At 51.4% G+C, this 22,310-nt stretch overlaps 2 protein-coding genes across 5 annotated transcripts in view; one reads left to right on the top strand and one right to left on the bottom strand.

Annotated features, from left to right (window-relative positions):
* Positions 1 to 80: 80 nt before the first annotated feature.
* bltp3a (bridge-like lipid transfer protein family member 3A) lies at positions 81 to 21,665 on the bottom strand. 4 transcript variants are annotated; one of them, XR_010802699.1, is made up of 23 exons: positions 21,523 to 21,665; positions 16,631 to 16,793; positions 16,205 to 16,243; positions 15,758 to 15,849; positions 15,453 to 15,642; positions 13,820 to 13,960; positions 13,309 to 13,479; positions 12,818 to 12,998; positions 11,392 to 11,478; positions 10,833 to 11,003; positions 10,646 to 10,764; positions 10,099 to 10,240; positions 9,756 to 9,949; positions 8,722 to 9,597; positions 8,187 to 8,542; positions 6,975 to 7,141; positions 6,755 to 6,885; positions 6,342 to 6,498; positions 6,006 to 6,226; positions 5,233 to 5,341; positions 4,130 to 4,203; positions 3,407 to 3,613; positions 81 to 668 (listed from the first exon to the last, which is right to left on the bottom strand). XR_010802699.1 is itself a non-coding variant. In XM_066672574.1 (23 exons), the coding sequence occupies exons 1-22, from the start codon at positions 21,564 to 21,566 to the stop codon at positions 3,497 to 3,499; spliced, it is 3,942 nt and encodes a 1,313-aa protein (XP_066528671.1). In that variant the 5' UTR covers positions 21,567 to 21,665; the 3' UTR covers positions 81 to 668; positions 3,482 to 3,496. The 4 variants fall into 4 exon arrangements, 2 of the variants coding, with proteins under 2 accessions (XP_066528671.1, XP_066528672.1); XR_010802700.1 differs by lacking the exon at positions 21,523 to 21,665 and adding an exon at positions 17,196 to 17,371; XM_066672574.1 differs by having other exon boundaries at positions 3,482 to 3,613.
* The window catches only part of ap4b1 (adaptor related protein complex 4 subunit beta 1), a 36,780-nt gene continuing 35,185 nt past the window's right edge, over positions 20,716 to 22,310 (top strand). Inside the window, exon 1 of the mRNA XM_066672580.1 lies at positions 20,716 to 21,719. The gene's annotated coding sequence lies outside the window, so the exon portion shown is untranslated. The remainder of the gene's footprint in view (positions 21,720 to 22,310) is intronic.

Below are 22,310 nucleotides of genomic sequence, written 5' to 3'. Positions count from 1 at the left end.
ACACGGTGTGAAACTGAGCGCCACGGGGGGCTCAGGGGGGTGGATCTGTGCGTGGTGCATTGTGGGTAAATACAGAGCAGTGATTATTGAGCCGTAAATCATGTGATCACTTATTATTTTAATAAAATAAAACACAGTGTCTAAAACGACCCGAAACACATCATTAGCACTGTCGCTAAAATAACACACACACACACACACACAGTCAAAACTGTGGTGAGGGTCAGACTCATGCAGAGCTACACAGGAATTCTAAAAATCCTATACAAAATAAAAGTCCTGTAAACGAAAGCTCCTGTGACAGTGAGGGCACTGCGCTGACGTCTGAGTTCATGCAGAAAAGGAGGAAGAACAGAGACTGGGTGGGGGGGGTCTTTCACGACTCCAGGTGAGAACTGGTTTCTGTGAAGGAGCCAGGATCCCAGCAGCGAAAGACACCACTCAACACACACCCATCACCAGCAGGGGTCACTCTCCCACTAAAGAATCCCCCCCTCCTCCTCCCACAGCAGCCAAACTCCTACTTCAAACACACCCCTGGACCCTGAAGCGAACTTCATCTGAATCCAGCCTGTCCTCTTCCTGCAGGGGCCTTGTGATCTGGGCAGCTCTGATCCCACGCCCAGCCACCGAACTCAGTTTAGCGAGACATACTCCTCCTTTATAAACTATAAACACAAACACAAAGTCGAGTCGGAAACATTCGTACGCAACGCCTCACTCAGAAGGGGTTTCATCAAATTAAATTAATAAATGGCAGGAAAACGGAAGTAAACTTGTCAAAGACAGGAGCTGCTCATAAAATTGAAATAATCATCAAAAAGTGAGACTTGTGTATTACACTCATTCACTACACACAGACTGATATATTTCAAGTGTTTATTTCTTTTAATTTGATGTTTGTAACTGACAACTAATAGAAACCCCACATTCAGTTTCTCAGAAAATTGGAATATTACTGAAGACCAAGACAAAAAAAAAAAGATTTTTGGAAACGCTGACCGACTGAAATATGAGCATGTACAGCACTCAATACTTAGTTGGGGCTCCTTTTGCCTGAATTACTGCAGCAGTGCGGCGTGGCGTGGAGTGGATCAGTCTGTGGCACTGCTCAGGTGTTATATGAGAGCCCAGGTTTCTCTGATAGTGGCCTTTAGCTCTTCTGCATTATTGAGTCTGGTGTAATGCATCTTCCTCTTCACAATACCCTATAGATTCTCTATGGGGTTAAGGTCATTCGAGTTTGCTGGACAATTAAGAACAGGGAGGCCATGGTACTGGTAGATTTGGCACTGGGTGAAGGTGCCAAGTCCTTTCGGAAAATGAAATCTCCATCTCCATAAAGTTGGTCAGCAGCTGGAAGCATTAGGTGCTCTAAAACTTCCTGGTAGACAGCTGCGTTGACCTTGGACCTCAGAAAACACAGCGGACCAACACCAGCAGATGACATGGCGCCCCACACCATCACTGAGTGTGGAAACTTTACACTGGAGCTCAACCAACGTGGACTCTGTGCCTCTCCTTTCTTCCTCCAGACTCTGGGACCTTGATTTCCAAAGGAAAAATTTTTGCTAAATTTGCTTTCATCAGAGACATAACTGCGGACCACTCAGCAGCCGTCCAGTCCTTTCTGGAAGCGAGACGCTTCTGACACTGTCTCTTGTTGAAGAGTGGCTCGACACAAGGAACGCGACGCTGAAACCCATGTCTTACATACGTCTGTGTGGTGGTGGTTCTTGAAGCACTGACTCCAGCTGCAGTCCAGTCTTTGTGAATCTCCCCCACATTTTTGAATGGGTTTTGTTTCACAGTCCTCTCCAGGGTGCGGTTACCGCTTGTACACTTTTTTCTACCACAGCTTTTCCTTCCCTTCACCTCTCTATTAATGAGCTTGGACACAGAGCTCTGTGAACAGCCAGCTTCTTTAGCAATGACCTGCTTGTGTAAGGTGTCAGTGGTTGTCTTTTGGACAACTGTCAGTCAAAAGTCTTCCCTGTGATTGTGGAGCCTACAGAACTACACTGAGAGACCATTTAAAGGCCTTCGCAGGTGTTTTGAGTTAATTACCTGATTAGAGTGTTGCACCAGGGCTCTTCAATTCTCAACCTTTTCACAATATTCACATTTTCTGAGACACTGAGTTTGGGGTTTTCATTAGTTGTCAGTTATAATCATCAAATTAAAAGAAATAAACACTTGAAATATATCAGTCTGTGTGTAATGAATGAGTGTAATACACAAGTTCCACGTTTTGAATGGAATTACTGAAATAAATCTACTTTTTCATGATATTCTAATTTTATGACCAGCTCCTGTATATACACCTTATGGAGCGAGCAGGAACTGGCGACATCCTGTGGTAAAACGGAAAATTGCAACTAAACATCCAGTCCACCCTTGTGTGCATCAGTACACACCTAAATAACATCCAAATCAGTTCACTACGCCGTCTCACTTTCACATTCACACATTCTCTGTTAATTTGTGAGGTTTATTTATTTGTTTAAATCTAAAATAAACACCCTGTTTACTGCTGGAGCTACAGTTTCCTTATTTGGGCATTCACACACATCTCCTTATATGGACATGATGCTCCTAGAGGATGAGTACGGGATGTTAGAAGGTGTGTTTAGTAACAGGACTAAGCCATTCCCTCCCGTTAGAGTACACACACACACACACACACACACACACACCTTTTACTGTACCTTTAAACACTACCGTTTAGAAACACTCCTAAGTCCAGGACCGAAGGTCAACAGACGTAACAGACAGACTTCTGTAAACAACTAAACCCTGAACCTGAATCACACTCGACTCTCGCAGGGCTCTGTGCAAATCAGGATCAGAAACAAAAACAGGAACCGGTTCTGCTCCTAAACTAGCTTCTACATTTAAAAATACTCTCGTTACACACTACAGTGCGGTTAAAGCCGCTAACCGAGGAAGAACATTGGTGAGAATTGGCACAGAATAAAATAATAAATAATTTTTGATCTTTGGAACATATCTACAACATAAATCTCTCTCTCACTCTCACTCTCTCATACACACACACACACACACACACAGGATGCAAATGTGCAATGAGAACTGGAGCTTATTATATACACAATGAGAGAGAAATAAAAATAAAATAACAAATGTGAGAACAAGAGAAAGAGAGAGAGGGAAAGAGAGAAAGAGACAGAGGGAGAATCAGACAGAAATAGAGACAGACAGAGGGAAAGAGAATGACAGAGAGATGGAGAGAGAGAGACAGAGGGAAAGAGAAAGAGACAGAGAGGAAGAATCAGATAGAGAAAGAGAAAGAGAGAGAGAGAGAAAGACAGACAGAGAGGGAGAATCAGACAGAGAGGGGGTAAATCAGCTGTGATGATGATGATGAAGACAATGTACAATCTACATTCTGAAAGATGAGTGGAGTTGGGTTGTGTTTGTGGATCTCCTGTAGGAGGCGCACTCCATCGCTCTCTCTCACCCCCTGGTGGTGGGGCTACAGTGTGAAGGAGGGGTTGTGTTTGTGGATTTCCTCTAGGAGGCGCTCTCTCTCGAACAGAGCTGCACTCAGAGTGGACTGAACTTCACAAAGCTGTGACTCCAGAGACTCGACCTGCAGAAACAACACAAACCAGTAATGACCCAACGAATCTGGACAGAGCCTCCCTCCACGGGCTGCAGCTGACCTCACAGTGTGGAGGAGCTGCGATGTAGGGGACATTGGGGAAACTAACCCCAGCAGGGCTTTATCAAGGGGAGGGGCATAAGCATATTGATAACCCTGATTGGTTCACACACACCAGATCTAACCCTGCTATTTAAAAAGACAACAAAATGGGGACAGGAGATGAGGAGAAGGGACAGGAGATGAGGAGAGGGGACAGGAGACGGGACAGGAGACGAGGAGGGGGACAGAGGGTCTAATCTCAGTTTTCTAAGTGCGAGCAGCTGGTGATGAACTGTGGTGAAAATTTTTGAAAAAAGCAAAATCAAAAAAGACAAATAAATAACCTTAATATACATCCATTCCACCTTAAAACATGCAACAGCTTCATTCTCACACTGAGGAAACACAATGTAACCGCTACACCAGTTAAGGTGGAACAGAAAATTCAAACAGTCCACATACCTCCGCCTCTGCCCCGGGTCCACACCGCCACCGGCCCGGGCCTCCGTCTGCACCACCGTCTCCCGATCGACTGGCTGTAAACACAGATCCGATTATGTCATCACCCCCCACTACGACATACCCCACATACTACCCCCCCCACTACGACATACCCCACATACTACCCCCCACTACGACATACCCCACATACTACCCCCCCACTACGACATACCCCACATACTACCCCCCCACTACGACATACCCCACATACTACCCCCCCACTACGACATACCCCACATACTACCCCCCACTACGACATACCCCACATACTACCCCCCCACTACGACATACCCCACATACTACCCCCCCACTACGACATACCCCACATACTACCCCCCCACTACGACATACCCCACATACTACCCCCCCACTACGACATACCCCACATACTACCCCCCCACTACGACATACCCCACATACTACCCCCCCACTACGACATACCCCACATACTACCCCCCCACTACGACATACCCCACATACTACCCCCCCACTACGACATACCCCACATACTACCCCCCCACTACAACATACCCCACATACTACCCCCCCACTACGACATACCCCACAAACTACCCCCCCACTACGACATACCCCACAAACTACCCCCCACTACGACATACCCCACATACTACCCCCCCCCACTACGACATACCCCACATACTACCCCCCCCACTACGACATACCCCACATACTACCCCCCCCACTACGACATACCCCACATACTACCCCCCCACTACAACATACCCCACATACTACCCCCCCACTACAACATACCCCACATACTACCCCCCCACTACAACATACCCCACATACTACCCCCCCACTACAACATACCCCACATACTACCCCCCCACTACAACATACCCCACATACTACCCCCCACTACGACATACCCCACATACTACCCCCCCACTACAACATACTCCACATACTACCCCCCCACTACAACATACCCCACATACTACCCGCCACTACGACATACTCCACAAACTACCCCCCCACTATGATATACACTGGAAATTACCCCCCACTAGAAACTAACCCTAACCATGGGACTGACTCACGTCTGAGAGTGAGGCGTCCGTCGTCCTGTCTCTCGAGGACTAACGCGTCCAGGTGGATGGACACGGGGACAGGGCGCGGGGACGTGGGGTAAACCCTCATTCCGTCGTCCTACACCACACAGAGATTAAAGTCAGTTCTTACTGCTGTCACAGGCTGCAGAACAACTCCGACCCGTTTCCTCTCTGGTTCTGAAAGAGGTATCTATTCTCTTTAAAGAAGCCCTATGTCATACTTTTACCTTAAAATAACAGCTTCAAAATCACTGTGATGATACACTGAGCTGTAACAGAGAAAAAAAGCCTCTGTCGCTGTTACTCTGGGCTCAGCACTGCAGAAACTCCACTATGTAACTTTTGGAAGATGGTAGGAAACCACCCCCACATTCCTCCATTTCACCTTGATTTCAGGACAGTGCTGTAAGTGAATTATACTCTGCAACTGTAGGGGGAGCCCAGGAGCAAAAGTACCAGATCTTACTTGGTGTTGCTTTAAATGACACGCACAGTGTGTGGTGAGAAACCAGCGCCCCCTGCTGGAGGGAGCTGTTAGGTCTGTGTTTACAGCATGTTGTCTGATGTGTATTTATCTGTAAACCTGTGGTCACCTCTCTCTTCCTCAGAGCAGATCCGGACCGAACCGGGCCTGAGCGAGCCGTAAAACAGAACCTGGCTCTAGTTTACACTGTGGCAGAACCCAAATAGAACTCCACGAGGATGTTTGTTCAGTGGATTCAGAACCATTCTAAAAGTCTGGGACTGGGTCCGGTTCTGACCTTGAGTGTGACGGTGGTGTCATAGATCCGGATTCTGATTGGCTGAGAGTCCGAGCTCAGTTCGTCCTCCAGAAAAGGTCCGAGGGTGTTCAGCGTTGAGGTCAACATCTCAACAGCACAGCCCTGAACACACACCTCCACGGCACCATGACAACAGGACCTGGGCCCCACCTCCAGCCTCACACACACCCCCGGCACCGGTGGGAGAGAGGGAGGAACACCTATAGAATGGGAACAGGGAGCACCATCAGAACCTTCACCAGCAGAACCCTAAGGACCTGGAGAACTTCCAGGACCCGCAGTACCCTCAGGACCTGTCTGTCTCTCGGTTCTCACCTTGGGCCAGTGTTAGCCCTGTGAGCAGGTCCAGGACCGTCCGGTTACCGAGCTGCTTCGGGACGACAGACTGAGCCTCGGTTGCCATGACAACATTGTCTCCCCGAACCTCCATCAGCGCACAGACCCCTGACACCGACACCAGCAACACAGACACCTGAGAGAGGGAGAGAGAGAGGTAGAGAGAGAGAGAGAGAGAGAGAGAGAGAGAGAGAGAGAGAGAGAGAGAGAGAGAGAGAGGTCAGTCACACACAGACACCTGAGAGAGAGACAAACAGAGACAGAGACAGAGAGACAGAGAGAGAGAGAGAGAGAGAGAGAGAGAGAGAGAGAGAGAGAGAGAGACGGGTCAGTCACAGACACCTGAGAGACAGAGTGCTGATAAGATGTGTGTGTGTGTGTGTATTACTGACTGTATCCTGCTGCAGATCCTCTGTACTCTGAGAGCTGCTGATTTCGGCCGATGATCCTCCCTCAGTCTCAGCGGCAGAACCCCCTCGGTTCCCAGCAGAACCATTCGGACGCAGAGATTCCAAACCTGACTCTACCAGAGAGAGAGCAATGATGGATCAATATTTAATTAGTGATTGATTAATGGCGGAGGATGGATTTTATCGGATGGTGTGTTTTTACCCGAGTCCATGAGGATGATGAAGTTGTCGCTGGTGTCGCTGTCCACAGAGAGACCGTCCTCCGCTAGGCTTCCATCCAGGAGCCCGCTGTCCCAGGAATTCTGGGAGGGCGAGTGTTTCAGAGGCTGCAGACGGAGCCCGGGGTCTTCGGGCCGAGCGCCCTGCTCTCTGAACAGAACCAGATAGAGACGAGATTAGCGTCGAATAACAACAAACACCTCTGTAAACGCCACCCCACCTCTGAGGCAGGGCAGTGGGCGGGGTCATGGCAGCTAGAATAATAAGGATAACTATGATAATCATGTCAGCTATAATAATGATTACTAAAATAATTACTGTAGCTACGTTAATAACAATACTATGATAAATACAATAGCTACAATAACAATGTTTATACAGAAGCTAGGACAATAATAATAAGAAATACGATAAGTACAGTAGCTACGATAATAACAATGACACCAGGTACAATAATGACGATTACAATAACTACGGTAACTACGGTAATAACAATGATCAATTCAATAACTAGAGCAGTTATAATAAGTTGGTAACTACATGGCTATGAGGATAATTCCAACGCCTACAGTAGCTACTATAATAATTATAAATAACAGTATTTATGATAATCCTAACCCTCCTCTTCTTCCCCGTTCTTCTTCTTCACCCTCTTCTCCCCCCACTCCTCCTCTTTCCCCTCCATCTGCTCCTCCTCCTCTCTTCTCACCTCTCCTCCTCCCTTTCCCCCTCCTCATGCTCCTCCTCCTCTCTCCCCCTCCCCGCTCCTCGTCTTCCCCCTTTCCCTACCCCTCCTCCTTTCATCCCCCTCTACCTTCTCCTCCTCCTCCTCTTCCCCACTACTCCCCCTCTTCCTCCTCCTCCTGCTCTTCCCCCTTCACCCTCTCCCCCCCCACTCCTCCTCTTTCCCCTCCATCTGCTCCTCCTCCTCTCTTCTCCCCGCTCCTCCTCCCCCTTCCTCATGCTCCTCCTCCTCTCCCCCTCCCCGCTCCTCGTCTTCCCCCTTTCCCTACCCCTCCTCCTTTCATCCCCCTCTACCTTCTCCTCCTCCTCCTCCTCTTCCCCCACTCCCCCTCCTCCACCTGCTCTTTCCCCTGCCCCCCCCCCCCCCCCTTCACCCTCCACCCTCCACCTCCTCCTCTTTAATAATGATAGCTACGAAAGCTACATTAGCACTGATAGCATTAACCCTTACTTGGGAGCGCTGAAGAGTTTGGACACGGCAGAGCCCCGGCTGAGAATGCTGAATGCGTCTTTGGTGATGGACAGTGCTCCCTTAGTGAGATCCAGGGAGGCGCTCAGTGCGTCCTTGGTGGCATCCCTTGTGGCGTTCAAGGCGCTTGACAGCTCCCCCTCCAGGCTGAATGTGGAAGTGTCTCTGGTGAGGGCTGGAGAGGGCGGAGCCTCTGCATTCTGGCCAATCAGATCCATTCGATCGTCCACTTCAACAGCTTCACACGCTTCCTCCACGGATCCCTCCCCCTCCCCCTCACCTCCGTCTTCACTGTTGTCTTTACCCTCCTCCTGGTTATTCATACCTTCACCATTATTCTAGACGATAAACACAAAACAAACAACAACACTAAATAAACAATGGATATTTGATATCTGTATAATTTTCCTCCTCATTCCGCCTCGGACGCTGAGGCACCACTGAGCCCTGACTCTAGGGTCTAGGGGAGTGTTTTCCTGAGTATTAGAGCCAAAAAAACCTTCGTCCTCGTCCTCACCGTGGCGTCCTGCCGTCTCTCAGTGATTCCCGCTCTGTGAGACGGAGATGTTTCCGAGTCTGTTAAACTCGGAGAGTCTGTTTCCTCTGGAGACACAGCGTCTTCGTCTGGCTCGTGGACAGCAGGGGGGAGGAGGAGGGCCAGGTCCATCGCCTCCAACAGGACAGACACACACACTGCAGGAAGATCGGGAATCTTCTGTTCCAGAAGGTGGGAATCGTGAGGATCTCGGGTCAGATCTGAGGCGAGTTGAGAGAGATAGTCCTTCATCCTCAGTAGTGCGATATACTGATAGTGGTTCAACCAGAGCTTAACTGGGGTAATGGACTGGACCAGGACATGGATCGGTGCTGAAGGAGGCTCAGGTACTATGTTCTCATGGTTTGTTTCAGGCTGGAATAGTTCCTCAGAGTTCTCCCGAGACCTAGAGGCGTATATATCCCTTCCTTTCTTTGTCCTAGAATTCTGACCCAAAGCGTTCGGACGGCACATCCATACGGACAAGGCAAACGGTTCCACAAAGGGGAAGGTCCGGCCTCGCGGTCCTCGCTTAGCACCTTCAAAACTCAACGCTGCTCGAGACAAACTCAGACACCAAAGGTCCTCCGCCCTGGTCTGACGTCTCTCAGGAGAAGACGGGTGGAGAAAGCCTGGAGGAAGCGGGTGGAAGGTGTTCCGGTCTCGAGGGAAGGTGGGGTTTGGTGAAAGCTGGAAGAATGTTCGAGAAGAGAAGCTGGAGAAGACGCTCTGGAGGTCGGACAGAGAGCCGTGGGGACAGTGGCGTGTGTTACTTAACACACTCTGCGGGAGAACCACACACAGAGACTGGGGACGGTCCATGTGGTCCAGAATGGACGAGTCCAGAGGAACGACCACCTGTGGAGGAGCAACAGAATGGGTCAGAACATCAGAACACAGTCAACACCACTCCTTCGCTTCATTTCGGTTCCTAACCGCACCATCTCCCCAGGCTTTATCAGTGGAGCTCAACCCGCTTGAAGGAGAGCACTAATGCCGATCGGACAGTGTCTGACCTGGAGCTGCGTGGTGTCCACTCTGATGTCCACGTGCTCCTCGCTCTTGCTGCTGTCCTGCAGGTGATAAAAGGCCTTAACCTGCTCCAGAGTCCTCAGCAGACCTCGAGAGAACAGCGCCATCCACAGGAGACTGGGGGCGTCCACACACAGCTGAAGGCCGTTCAGCTGAGCGTACAAGTTAGAGCAGGGCACTGCAGGGAGAGGGTTACAGCACAGTGCTCACAGGAGTTCCTGCAAACTACAAACCGCAACCTTTAACTAGAAACTACAGCTAAGTGTTTGCAAACTACAACGCTGACCACAGTGTGGTGATGACGGTGGTGTGACGGTGCAGAAGTACCTGGCGTCCCGGTGCCGTGGGGGAAGTAATACTCTGTGAACTGCAGATGGATGGCAGCCGTGTTCTCCGACAGCTGCAGAGACTTTCTGTTACAGAACAGCAGTGACTGGGTTCTCTTACTGTTCCGCCTCCCAGTGGACACCTGAAAAACAACAGAGAGTGGGACAAGAGTGTGTAAAGGGCCTGAATTAATCTGCTGTAGGCCGAGTGGGCGGGGGCTGAAGCAGTGTAGGCCGAGTGGGCGGGGGCTGAAGCAGTGTAGGCCGAGTGGGCGGGGGCTGAAGCAGTGTAGGCCGAGTGGGCGGGGGCTGAAGCAGTGTAGGCCGAGTGGGCGGGGGCTGAAGCAGTGTAGGCCGAGTGGGCGGGGGCTGAAGCACTGTAGGCCGAGTGGGCGGGGGCTGAAGCACTGTAGGCCGAGTGGGCGGGGGCTGAAGCAGTGTAGGCCGAGTGGGCGGGGGCTGAAGCAGTGTAGGCCGAGTGGGCGGGGGCTGAAGCACTGTAGGCCGAGTGGGCGGGGGCTGAGCTTTGTATCTGTGTTAATACAGACCTGGTGTATGTCCAGGTCGTGGACCCGGATCACCATGCAGCTGGACCGGAGTCTCTTCAGAGCTGAGCCTGGAGCTGCAGCTCCGTCTGGAGTGGACTTCGGAGTGGACCCTCCCTCCCCTGATAAACACAGACAGTAAATATGGGCAGGATGAGGATGGTGTGTGTGTGTGTGTGTGTGTGTGTACCATGTGTTTTCCGGGCTGGAGACTGTGTGCTGGGTGTGTGGATGTCAGTCTGAGGTCCTGGAAAGCCGGAACTCTCCACTCTGTGCTGGAATTCCTGCAGGAGCTTAGCCACCCACTGTGCTTGAGACTCCATTGCTCCACAGTAACACTCCCAGTGTCTGCAGCCATCACCTACACACACACACACACATCAGTTCTCGCAGGTGCTGAAGGTGGATAATAGTTCACAGACACTGTTCCAGCTGACGCCCAGAGCAGCTTGGTCTGTACAAAGAATACATATCTGCCACTCCACAGTGACACCCAGAACGAGTCTACAAACTTCTGGCCGTGTAGAGTATGAAAGTGGCCTTGGCCGAAACAACACTCTGACATCACCCTGATCTCAGAGCAGTGGTCACTCCAGCTACAGGGTCAAGATTCTTACACAACACTGACCTCAGATCAGCAGAGATATGTGATAGACACTGCTCAGCTTTAATGTTGTCCCCCAGTCTGTGGAAGGGGGGTTAATAAACACACTGACTTGTTCTACAAAGGGGGTAATAATCACACTCACCCGGTCTGTGAAAGGGGTAATAATCACAGCCCAGTTTCCTGAAGGTCAGTTGAATGGCTCCCTGAGATCCAGGAGGCGGAGGCTCGTCTGAAAGAGAGAGAGGTTTTCATTAATATTGAATTAAGGAAAATTAGACAGGTGTATGTCCTGAAGTTGCTAGGTGGTTGCTATGGTACATGAAGTGGATGCTAGGTTGTTTCCACATGGTTGCTATGGTATCTGTAGGGGTTCCAAGGTGGTTGCTATGGTATTCCTGGTGGTTCCTAGGGTGTTTTGTAATGATTACTTGGACATTTAACACAGTTTGTAAAGGGCTACTATATTGGTGTTAAAACACTGCAATGGCAGGTGGTTACTGGGTGGCTGCTTTCATTGTTTGCTAAGTGGTTGCTAAGGTATTCCAGGTGGTTATTAGGGTGTTGCTATGGTATCCCAGGTGTTTGATAAGGGTGACTGTGGTACAGAGCTGGTGGCTGTTCCTCATCATCAGTAACTGCAGAGCCCAGGCTGGGGTGAAAGGTGTGCTCATCTGGCTCTGCAGAGGAGCTGTGGTTACAGGTGTGCTCACCTGGCTCCACACAGGAGCTGTGAATACAGGTGTGCTCACCTGGCTCTAGAGAAGAGCTGTTGTTACAGGTGTGCTCGTCTGGCTCTAGAGAAGAGCTGTTGTTACAGGTGTGCTCGTCTGGCTCTAGAGAAGAGCTGTTGTTACAGGTGTGCTCACCTGGCTCTAGAGAAGAGCTGTTGTTACAGGTGTGCTCACCTGGCTCTAGAGAAGAGCTGTTGTTACAAGTGTGCTCACCTGGCTCTAGAGAAGAGCTGTTGTTACAAGTGTGCTCACCTGGCTCTAGAGAAGAGCTGTTGTTACAGGTGTGCTCACCTGGCTCTAGAGAAGAGCTGTTGTTACAAGTGTGCTCACCTGGCTCCACACAGTAGCTGCGGTTACAGGTGTGCTCACCTGGCTTCGCAGAGGAGCTGCGGTTACAGGTATGCTCACCTGGCTTCGCAGAGGAGCTGCGGTTACAGGTGTGCTCACCTGGCTTCGCAGAGGAGCTGCGGTTACAGGTGTGCTCACCTGGCTCCACAGAGGAGCTGCGGTTACAGGTGTGCTCACCTGGCTCCACAGAAGAGCTGCGGTTACAGGTGTGCTCACCTGGCTCCACAGAGGAGCTGCGGTTACAGGTGTGCTCACCTGGCTCCACAGAGGAGCTGCGGTTACAGGTGTGCTCACCTGGCTCCACAGAGGAGCTGTGGTTACAGGTGTGCTCACCTGGCTCCACAGAGGAGCTGTGGTTACAGGTGTGCTCACCTGGCTCCACAGAGGAGCTGTGGTTACAGGTGTGCTCACCTGGCTCCACAGAGGAGCTGTGGTTACAGGTGTGCTCACCTGGCTCCACAGAGGAGCTGTGGTTACAGGTGTGTTCACCTGAATCTGCAGATGAACTGTCGTTACAGATGTGCAGGTCCAGACGGGAGATGAAGGTGTGGTAAGATGTCTCTTTGACGTCGTGAAGGTCGAAATACTGCGCCAGGGTGCTGGCCGTGCCTGTAGGTGCAGGAGGAGGCTCCGCCCACAGGGTGTGTGGCCCAGGTGAGGGAGGAGCTGTCTGAAAACAGGTGACAGAAAAAATGGATGTCAGAAATTTCTCCTGACCCAACAACTGATGGGTTAAATTGGAGGATGTTCCTCTCACTGCAGGAGGGTACAGTGGGGTGAAGGGTATAGTGGGGTGGGGGTTGTGGGAGTGTGTGAGGTTTGTAATGGGTTGTGTACCTGCAGTGAGTCTGCGGCCAGGCTCTTCCACTGCTGAGGGGGTACAGTTGGGTGGGGGATTTGTGGGCTGAGGTTTTGGGTAGTCCTGGGTAGAGTAGGGTGGGGGGTAGGTCGGGGGTACAGTGAGGTGGAGGGGTGTGTACCTGCAGTGACTCGACGGCCAGGCTCTTCCTCTGCTGAGCAGACTTCTCCATGGCTTCACTCAGCGACTTGGCGTAGTGGATTACAGCCTTTAGCTGTGAGTCCGTCAGAACCCACAGCAGGTCGTCCAGGATGAACAGCAGCTTCGAGGCCAGGACGTTACAGTCCTTCACCTGCAGGGCGGAGACACACAGCAGGGCACTCACTGCAAACAGCTTTACAGTATTCTATTGGGGATGTGTCTGGAGTTCACTTCAACTTTACACTAGAGGAGAGAGCATAGACTTCTCAGGGTGATTCAGGATAGCCCCAACGTTTTGAGTCGTGAAGATTTGGGACGGACCTCATGTTTCGAGTCGTGGAAACTCAGGACAACCCTCGCATTTCAGGGCATGGAGATTTGGGACAGACCCTGCATTTCCACTAGTGGCAGTTTGGGATTGATCCTGTGTTTTGAGACATGGCTATTTGGGACGGACCCTGAGTTTTGGGTTGTTGTGATTTGGAACATACCCGGCGTTTAAGGGCGATTCGGATGCGCCCTTGGTTGGTAATGAGTCGTAATGGAGTGTTCCCCAAATCCTGATCTTCACTCTCAATTGCATCTGCCTCAATTCGCAGACTCTGCCAGTTAATCTCCTTAAAAGTTAGAACCTGAAAAACACACACATACACACATTACAACACTACCTCTCTGGTTATTCTGTAGTAACAAAAGAGTGTAGCGCACTGTCTGTACTGTGATGGTGGGGTTGAGTGACAATGTCGGGGTTATTACCTCTCCTCTCCTCTCCTGGGGTGGGTGATGCGGGTGTAGCGGACGTCTGTACTGTGATGGTGGGGTTGAGTGACAGTGTGGGGGTCAGTACCTCTCCTCTCTTGGGGTTGGTGATGCGGGTGTAGCGGAGGTCTGTACTGTGATGGTTGGGTTGAGTGACAGTGTGGGGGTTAGTACCTCTCCTCTCTTGGGGTGGGTGATGCGGGTGTAGCGGAGGTCTGTACTGTGATGGTGGGGTTTAGTACCTCTCCTCTCTTGGGGTGGGTGATGCGGGTGTAGCGGAGGTCTGTACTGTGATGGTGGGGTTGAGTGACAGTGTGGGGGTTAGTACCTCTCCTCTCTTGGGGTGGGTAATGCGGGTGTAGGGGAGGTCTGTACTGTGATGGTGGGGTTGAGTGACAGTGTGGGGGTTAGTACCTCTCCTCTCCTCTCTTGGGGTGGGTGATGCAGGTGTAGCAGTGGTCTGTACTGTGAGGGTGGGGTTGAGTGACAGTGTAGGGGTTAGTACCTCTCCTCTCTTGGGGTGGGTGATGCAGGTGTAGCAGTGGTCTGTACTGTGAGGGTGGGGTTGAGTGACAGTGTGGGGGTTAGTACCTCTCCTCTCTTGGGGTGGGTGATGCAGGTGTAGCAGTGGTCTGTACTGTGAGGGTGGGGTTGAGTGACAGTGTAGGGGTTAGTACCTCTCCTCTCTTGGGGTGGGTGATGCAGGTGTAGCAGTGGTCTGTACTGTGAGGGTGGGGTTGAGTGACAGTGTGGGGGTTAGTACCTCTCCTCTCTTGGGGTGGGTGATGCGGGTGTAGCAGTGGTCTGTACTGTGATGGTGGGGTTGAGTGACAGTGTAGGGGTTAGTACCTCTCCTCTCTTGGGGTGGGTGATGCGGGTGTAGCGGAGGTCTGTACTGTGATGGTGGGGTTGAGTGACAGTGTGGGGGTTAGTACCTCTCCTCTCTTGGGGTGAGTGATGCGGGTGTAGCGGAGGTCTGTACTGTGATGGTGGGGTTGAGTGACAGTGTGGGAGTTAGTACCTCTCCTCTCTTGGGGTGGGTGATGCAGGTGTTGCAGTGGTCTGTACTGTGAGGGTGGGGTTGAGTGACAGTGTAGGGGTTAGTACCTCTCCTCTCTTGGGGTGGGTGATGCAGGTGTAGCAGTGGTCTGTACTGTGAGGGTGGGGTTGAGTGACAGTGTGGGGGTTAGTACCTCTCCTCTCTTGGGGTGGGTGATGCGGGTGTAGCAGAGGTCTGTACTGTGATGGTGGGGTTGAGTGACAGTGTAGGGGTTAGTACCTCTCCTCTCTTGGGGTGGGTGATGCGGGTGTAGCAGAGGTCTGTACTGTGATGGTGGGGTTGAGTGACAGTGTAGGGGTTAGTACCTCTCCTCTCTTGGGGTGGGTGATGCGGGTGTAGCGGAGGTCTGTTCTCTGCCAGTTGGGGTTGAGGCTGAAACCCTGAAGCTGCCAGAGCTCGAAGGAGGCGTGAAAAGCCCGAGACTGGAGTTTAATGATGATGGAGTTAATGACGACTGACATCCCCTCAACCACCTTCTCTGCAAATCCATACTCACTGAGTACACACACACACACAAACCCACACACAGAGAGAGAGAGAGAACACAGGTGTCTCCATTACTCACTCAAACACTCGCTCACTCACTCTTATATCCCTCCATAAATCTGACCTTTGACCTGCAGTGATAGCAATAGGGGAGGGGCCGTTTGGGGGGCGAGGCTCCTCACAAGTCCTCATCTCCACCTCCACTTTATCTAAAAACTAGAGAGAGAGAGAGAGAGAGAGAGAGAGAGAGAGAAATTATATTATTATTATTATGAATCATATTTATTCCCTGAATCTAAAAATCACATCCAACAATTAAAGCTTTACATGTGGGGTTTTCTGGGATTTTCCTGGGGTTGTTTGGGAAGGTTGCTGCAGCACACAGTGGAACATAGCTGTGAGGATATTCAGCAGTGAGGGTCGGGGGCAGGTGCTGGTGATTGAACACGGGCCTCACCACAGAGCAAAACCCCCCAGCGTAATCAGAGAAGTGAAAGAACAGCAGATGAGAGGAAAACTGAGAGCGGAGGAACAGAAAGAGGAAGAGAGACAATGATGGAGGGATTCTCACCAGACAAATAGGGCTCGTCTTTAACTTGGTCCACTGGATCTAGAGTGAGAGAGAGAGAGAGAAGGGTGAGACCATTTACACATGTACCGCTCATGAAACAATGTGTTCTTGTGGTTTGTGTGGAGTGAGAACATTCAGGTCCTTTACTGTTTTAGGGTTAAGTTAATGTTAAGGTTTGTGGTTACAATTGTAGCATTAATTCTTTACAACGAAGGGTCTCCTCAGTTCCCAATCACTCAGAGTGGTGATGCAGGTCGGTGCTGACCATGCCCCTGTGACCACACCCCATTCTCCACAGCGCCCCCTCTCTTCTGGAAACACTCTGCACTCATTATAGTCTGTTATGATTCTGTATAATACACTACCACCTCTGTACAACTGTGTGTGTGTGTGTGTGTGTGTGTGCGTGTGTTTGTGTGGACTCACTCTGATGGCCGCCTTGTTGCAGTAGACCCGGGTCACGGCGAGCCAAGTGGGCAGGTCCAGCATGTTCTGCAGAACCTCCTCATCCAGCTCCAGGTTGGAGAGCTGCCCCTCGCCCTTCAGGGTGCTGAGGTTGATCTTATCGGGGGAAAGGTTCTTCGTGAACCTGCAGAGACCAGCACAGACACCAGACTGAAACCTCTTGGGCTCTGGGTTCATTTACCACAGCCACTAACTCTGATAGAAGGAGCTGTTAGTGCAGAAATATAAACACTGCCCTAGGGCTGGGCGACACGGCCCTAAAATCACATCACAATGTTTCAGGGGATTCTGGGGATAAAAAAAACACTGAAAATCATTTTATTTAATTTATTCTTTCAAGAACACAGTTTTACAACTAAATAAATGTTATATTATTATTAATTACATGAAATATATCTAACCTATACTAATCGTACTGAATAGATTTACTTATTAAAGTCTTGTGTTACTATTACTATGGAGTCCTTCTTTAACGTTTTGTTTGTGTACATTTTACACAACAGTGACACACAGCAAAAACACACACCAGTTCAAAAAGGGGACATGAGACAAACACGACCCCTCGTCCGTTAGGAAACTGTGTCCGAGATACTTCCCTCCTCCTCAGATTCCACACCAGAGAGAGACACAGAGTCGCTTCAGAGATGGGGATGGACCCGGAGACAGAGACAGGGACGGAGAGGAAGATGGGAAAGGAGAGGAAGACGGGGCCAGAGACGGAGCCGGGAACGGAGAGGAAGACGGGAACAGAGACGGAGCCGGGAACGGAGAGGAAGACGGGAACAGAGACGGAGCCGGGAACGGAGAGGAAGACAGGAACAGAGAGGAAGACGGGGCCAGAGACGGAGCCGGGAACGGAGAGGAAGACGGGGCCAGAGACGGAGCCGGGAACGGAGAGGAAGACGGGAACAGAGACGGAGCCGGGAACGGAGAGGAAGACGGGAACAGAGACGGAGCCGGGAACGGAGAGGAAGACGGGAACAGAGACGGAGCCGGGAACGGAGAGGAAGACAGGAACAGAGAGGAAGACGGGGCCAGAGACGGAGCCGGGAACGGAGAGGAAGACGGGGCCAGAGACGGAGCCGGGAACGGAGAGGAAGACGGGAACAGAGACGGAGCCGGGAACGGAGAGGAAGACAGGAACAGAGAGGAAGACGGGGCCAGAGACGGAGCCGGGAACGGAGAGGAAGACGGGGCCAGAGACGGAGCCGGGAACGGAGAGGAAGACGGGGCCAGAGACGGAGCCGGGAACGGAGAGGAAGACGGGAACAGAGACGGAGCCGGGAACGGAGAGGAAGACAGGAACAGAGAGGAAGACGGGGCCAGAGACGGAGCCGGGAACGGAGAGGAAGACGGGGCCAGAGACGGAGCCGGGAACGGAGAGGAAGACGGGGCCAGAGACGGAGCCGGGAACGGAGAGGAAGACGGGAACAGAGACGGAGCCGGGAACGGAGAGGAAGACAGGAACAGAGAGGAAGACGGGGCCAGAGACGGAGCCGGGAACGGAGAGGAAGACGGGGCCAGAGACGGAGCCGGGAACGGAGAGGAAGACGGGGCCAGAGACGGAGCCGGGAACGGAGAGGAAGACGGGGCCAGAGACGGAGCCGGGAACGGAGAGGAAGACGGGAACAGAGACGGAGCCGGGAACGGAGAGGAAGACGGGAACAGAGACGGAGCCGGGAACGGAGAGGAAGACGGGAACAGAGACGGAGCCGGGAACGGAGAGGAAGACAGGAACAGAGAGGAAGACGGGGCCAGAGACGGAGCCGGGAACGGAGAGGAAGACGGGGCCAGAGACGGAGCCGGGAACGGAGAGGAAGACGGGGCCAGAGACGGAGCCGGGAACGGAGAGGAAGACGGGGCCAGAGACGGAGCCGGGAACGGAGAGGAAGACGGGGCCAGAGACGGAGCCGGGAACGGAGAGGAAGACGGGGCCAGAGACGGAGCCGGGAACGGAGAGGAAGACGGGAACAGAGACGGAGCCGGGAACGGAGAGGAAGACGGGAACAGAGACGGAGCCGGGAACGGAGAGGAAGACGGGAACAGAGACGGAGCCGGGAACGGAGAGGAAGACGGGAACAGAGAGGAAGACGGGGCCAGAGACGGAGCCGGGAACGGAGAGGAAGACGGGGCCAGAGACGGAGCCGGGAACGGAGAGGAAGACGGGGCCAGAGACGGAGCCGGGAACGGAGAGGAAGACAGGAACAGAGACGGAGCCGGGAACGGAGAGGAAGACAGGAACAGAGAGGAAGACGGGGACAGAGACGGAGCCGGGAACGGAGAGGAAGACGGGGACAGAGACGGAGCCGGGAACGGAGAGGAAGACGGGGACAGAGACGGAGCCGGGAACGGAGAGGAAGACGGGGCCAGAGACGGAGCCGGAGACTGAGCTAGGGACAGGGACAGAAACAGATCTAGAGACGGAGACAGGGACGGAGCCGGGGACAGAGACGGAGACAGGGACGGAGCCGGAGCCAGAGACGGAGACAGGGACGGAGCCGGGGACAGGGACGGAGACAGGGACGGAGCCGGGGACAGGGACGGAGACAGGGACGGAGACAGGGACAGGGACGGAGACAGGGACGGAGCCGGGGACAGGGACGGAGACGGAGCAAGAGACGGAGCCAGATCCGGGGACAGAGACTGGACTTCTTCACTAAAACCCTGCCTGTTTGACCTGGGGTTAAGAGCTGCTGCTGGTTGAGAAACACTGACACACACTCTCAAGAAATCCATCGTCTCATTACCGTCTCATTCTCATTGCCTTGCTCCAAATACTCTCCCTGACACAGCTGGACCAGAACCAGAACTCAAGAGTTACTCAAGAACAGGGGAACACTGCAGGAATCATTTCTGAATCTGATTCAACTCTGACTGTGAGCTGAGTGATTCTGAATCAGTGAGAGTAGACTCGGTTCTGGTTCTGAATCGGTTCTTTTCAGTGGTTTGTTGGCAGTAAAATGCTGTGACTAACACACACACAGCTCCAAGCATGTGTTTAACACCCGCCGCCACCTGCTGGGGCAACACACACACACACACACACACACACACACACACACACACACAGAGATTAACAGCTACAGGACACACATTCTTCCAACTGGGACACCGAACTCCTTACCAATCACTGCTCTAGCACCAGGGTGCTCCAACTCTAGAACCCGCAGAACCCTGGCCCTCTGTGGTAAATGAAATCACCGCAGAAACTGTGGCTCATAGGGAACCATGGCTAATTTCTTCTGAGATTTTCCTGCAGTTTTCCCCTGTGGGATTGTAGTGGGCGGGGCTAACTGGATCATGTGAGGTTAGGAGTTAGGAGGTTAACCAATCAGAGTTATCAATAGATTTAATCCCTGGAATGACACTGCCCCCTGCTGACGGGGCTCTTTCAGACGAAGACGACACTCCTTTCTGCTCAGTGTGTGGGGTCTGGGGCAGAGAAGAACAGTGGGTTCTCAGTGCAGTGTCAGGGGGCAATGTGTGTGTGTGTGTTCTACACATTATTGATTACAGTATTGTTGTCAGCTGCCTCACAGCTCTCGCCCGCTGCAGGGGCGTCCAAACCCAGGATAGACTCTTCATTAAAGGCACAGAACGCACTCACTGAAAATACCCTCAACAGAACCACAGGACTCTGCCTTTCCATTTTAACTGGTGCAGCACCCACATTCTGGTGCCTGTAAAGAATGTACCTGATGGTCAGTTTAAGGTGGAATGGGTTCAGGGAGTTGAATTGTGAATCGCAGGTGGTTTGGGCAGTGGACGTGTTTCATTTGTGACGTCTTTCATTGGGAGCTTCGGATGAACTAGGCTAAGCTAAGCTAGGCTAGGCAGCAGGTTAACAGCTTCCACACACTCCACCTTTGCTTAATCCACAACACCGTAGTAGGTCAGCTCACCAACACACAGCATCTCAACAGAACCCCCAGGGTACCACGCTGAGGTCACACTGACCGGAGCACACACACAGGCAACAACATGAGAATCTGAAAACCAGAGAGATTCTCTGAATCAAAATATACAATAAAGTATTAACGAACACGATCATATCGACCTCTTTAAACACGATTTACAGCATTTAGCAGATTCTTAGATCACAGTCAGTGTGAAGAACAGAGAATGAAAGCCTGTGCGTGTGCCTGCAACTGCAGTGTCATTTAAAGTGGAACTGAAAGTTTTGTGCATTTCTGTGTGGACTCATTTTAAACCTTTGACAGTGTGGACAAATATTTTTTACTTCAAAACAGAAAAGAAAAAAAGCACTGCTACAGTTTTAGAAAACACCTGGATACATCAAAAACTCCAGTAGCATTGCTGTGTCTGATCCACTCTTTCAAGCACAGCACCCACTCTAGCTATGTTATTATATGCGAAGCCCCGCCCCCAGCCCGGGAGCTGACAGGATTGGCTGCTCGGTTGTATGACGAGTGAAACCATGGCCGTTCCGGACCTGACTCCTAGTGTAAACCCCCCTGCTAACAGGGCTGAGGAGCCGATCTGCCCCAGAGGGGGTCTGAGTGAAGCTGGAGGGGGTTGTGACGTCAGAAGGAGCAGTTTGTGTTTATTTATTTGGTTAACCCCGCTCTCTGTGTTCCTTCCCTCCAGGTTTCAGCCGCTTTACAGATTAAAAGTCCCTCTGGCGTTAGCTGTTAGCCTCGCGGCTAGCAGTCTGGCGTTAATCCCTGGCGGAGGTAAACCGAAGCTTCCCCAGGAGAAAGAACCGCAGCCTCGGGTCCGCAGAGCTCTCCCCGCGCGCTCGGTCTCTTCTCCTCTCCTCGCGCTGGAGCTGGAGGAGCTGCTACCCTCCTTCTGAATTAGAACGGGCTTTTATTCTGCCCCTCCGCGCTTACCTGGACAAATGTTTGAGGATCTGCTTCTTGATGATCCCCGCCATGGTTCTCCCCCCACGGTTATCCTCTCAGGCCGCGTAAACGGGACCCTCTCTATTCTCTCATGCTCTCTGCTCCAGGTCCCGCCCACTGTGCTGTGGTTGGACAGAACCTCAGGTCACGACTCTCCTGCGCTGTGATTTGCTATTGCACGAAAGGTGGGTGGGCTGAAGCAGCTCTGTTGAACAGTGGAACTGTGTTCTCTGGTAGTGATGGGAATTTCGGCTCTTTTTGGGGAGCCGGCTCTTTCGGCTCCTAAACGGCTCTTTGTTTTACCACTTATTTCCACTGGTACAAAACAATATTACCTATATTTTACATGACTATATGGACAAAATATTATTGTTCAATATTAAAAATAATAAATAGTGTTGCAATGGCCAATTGTTTTATGGCTGTCTTGTAATAACTCACTGATTGCAATCACACATTCAATTGTATAAATAACTGGATTTTTATTTAAACACCTTAATAAAAAATCACTTGTAAACTATTAAATACAGCCAATGGAACCCAAAAGGTAGGTATTACAAAATAGTTTATTAAATTAAATAATCATCCATTTCTGGGAAATAAAATAAACAAATACTCTGCAAAGTGCAAAACAGCAGCATTCAACTGTAGTGATTAAAACAACCACAACTGTCAACAATCATTTAACTGATTTAACATCTTCTTCAACTATTTTTTGGAAGGCAGATTGACATTCAGGAAAACCAAGTGTCTCAGCTCGGAGGGGTTGAGGGTTG

This window comes from Hoplias malabaricus, chromosome 5 (assembly GCF_029633855.1).
Source record: "Hoplias malabaricus isolate fHopMal1 chromosome 5, fHopMal1.hap1, whole genome shotgun sequence".
NCBI classification, from domain to species: Eukaryota; Metazoa; Chordata; class Actinopteri; order Characiformes; family Erythrinidae; genus Hoplias; species Hoplias malabaricus.
The sequence above is the reverse complement of the archived record's forward strand: the minus strand, read 5'-3'. Positions and strand labels throughout refer to the sequence as shown.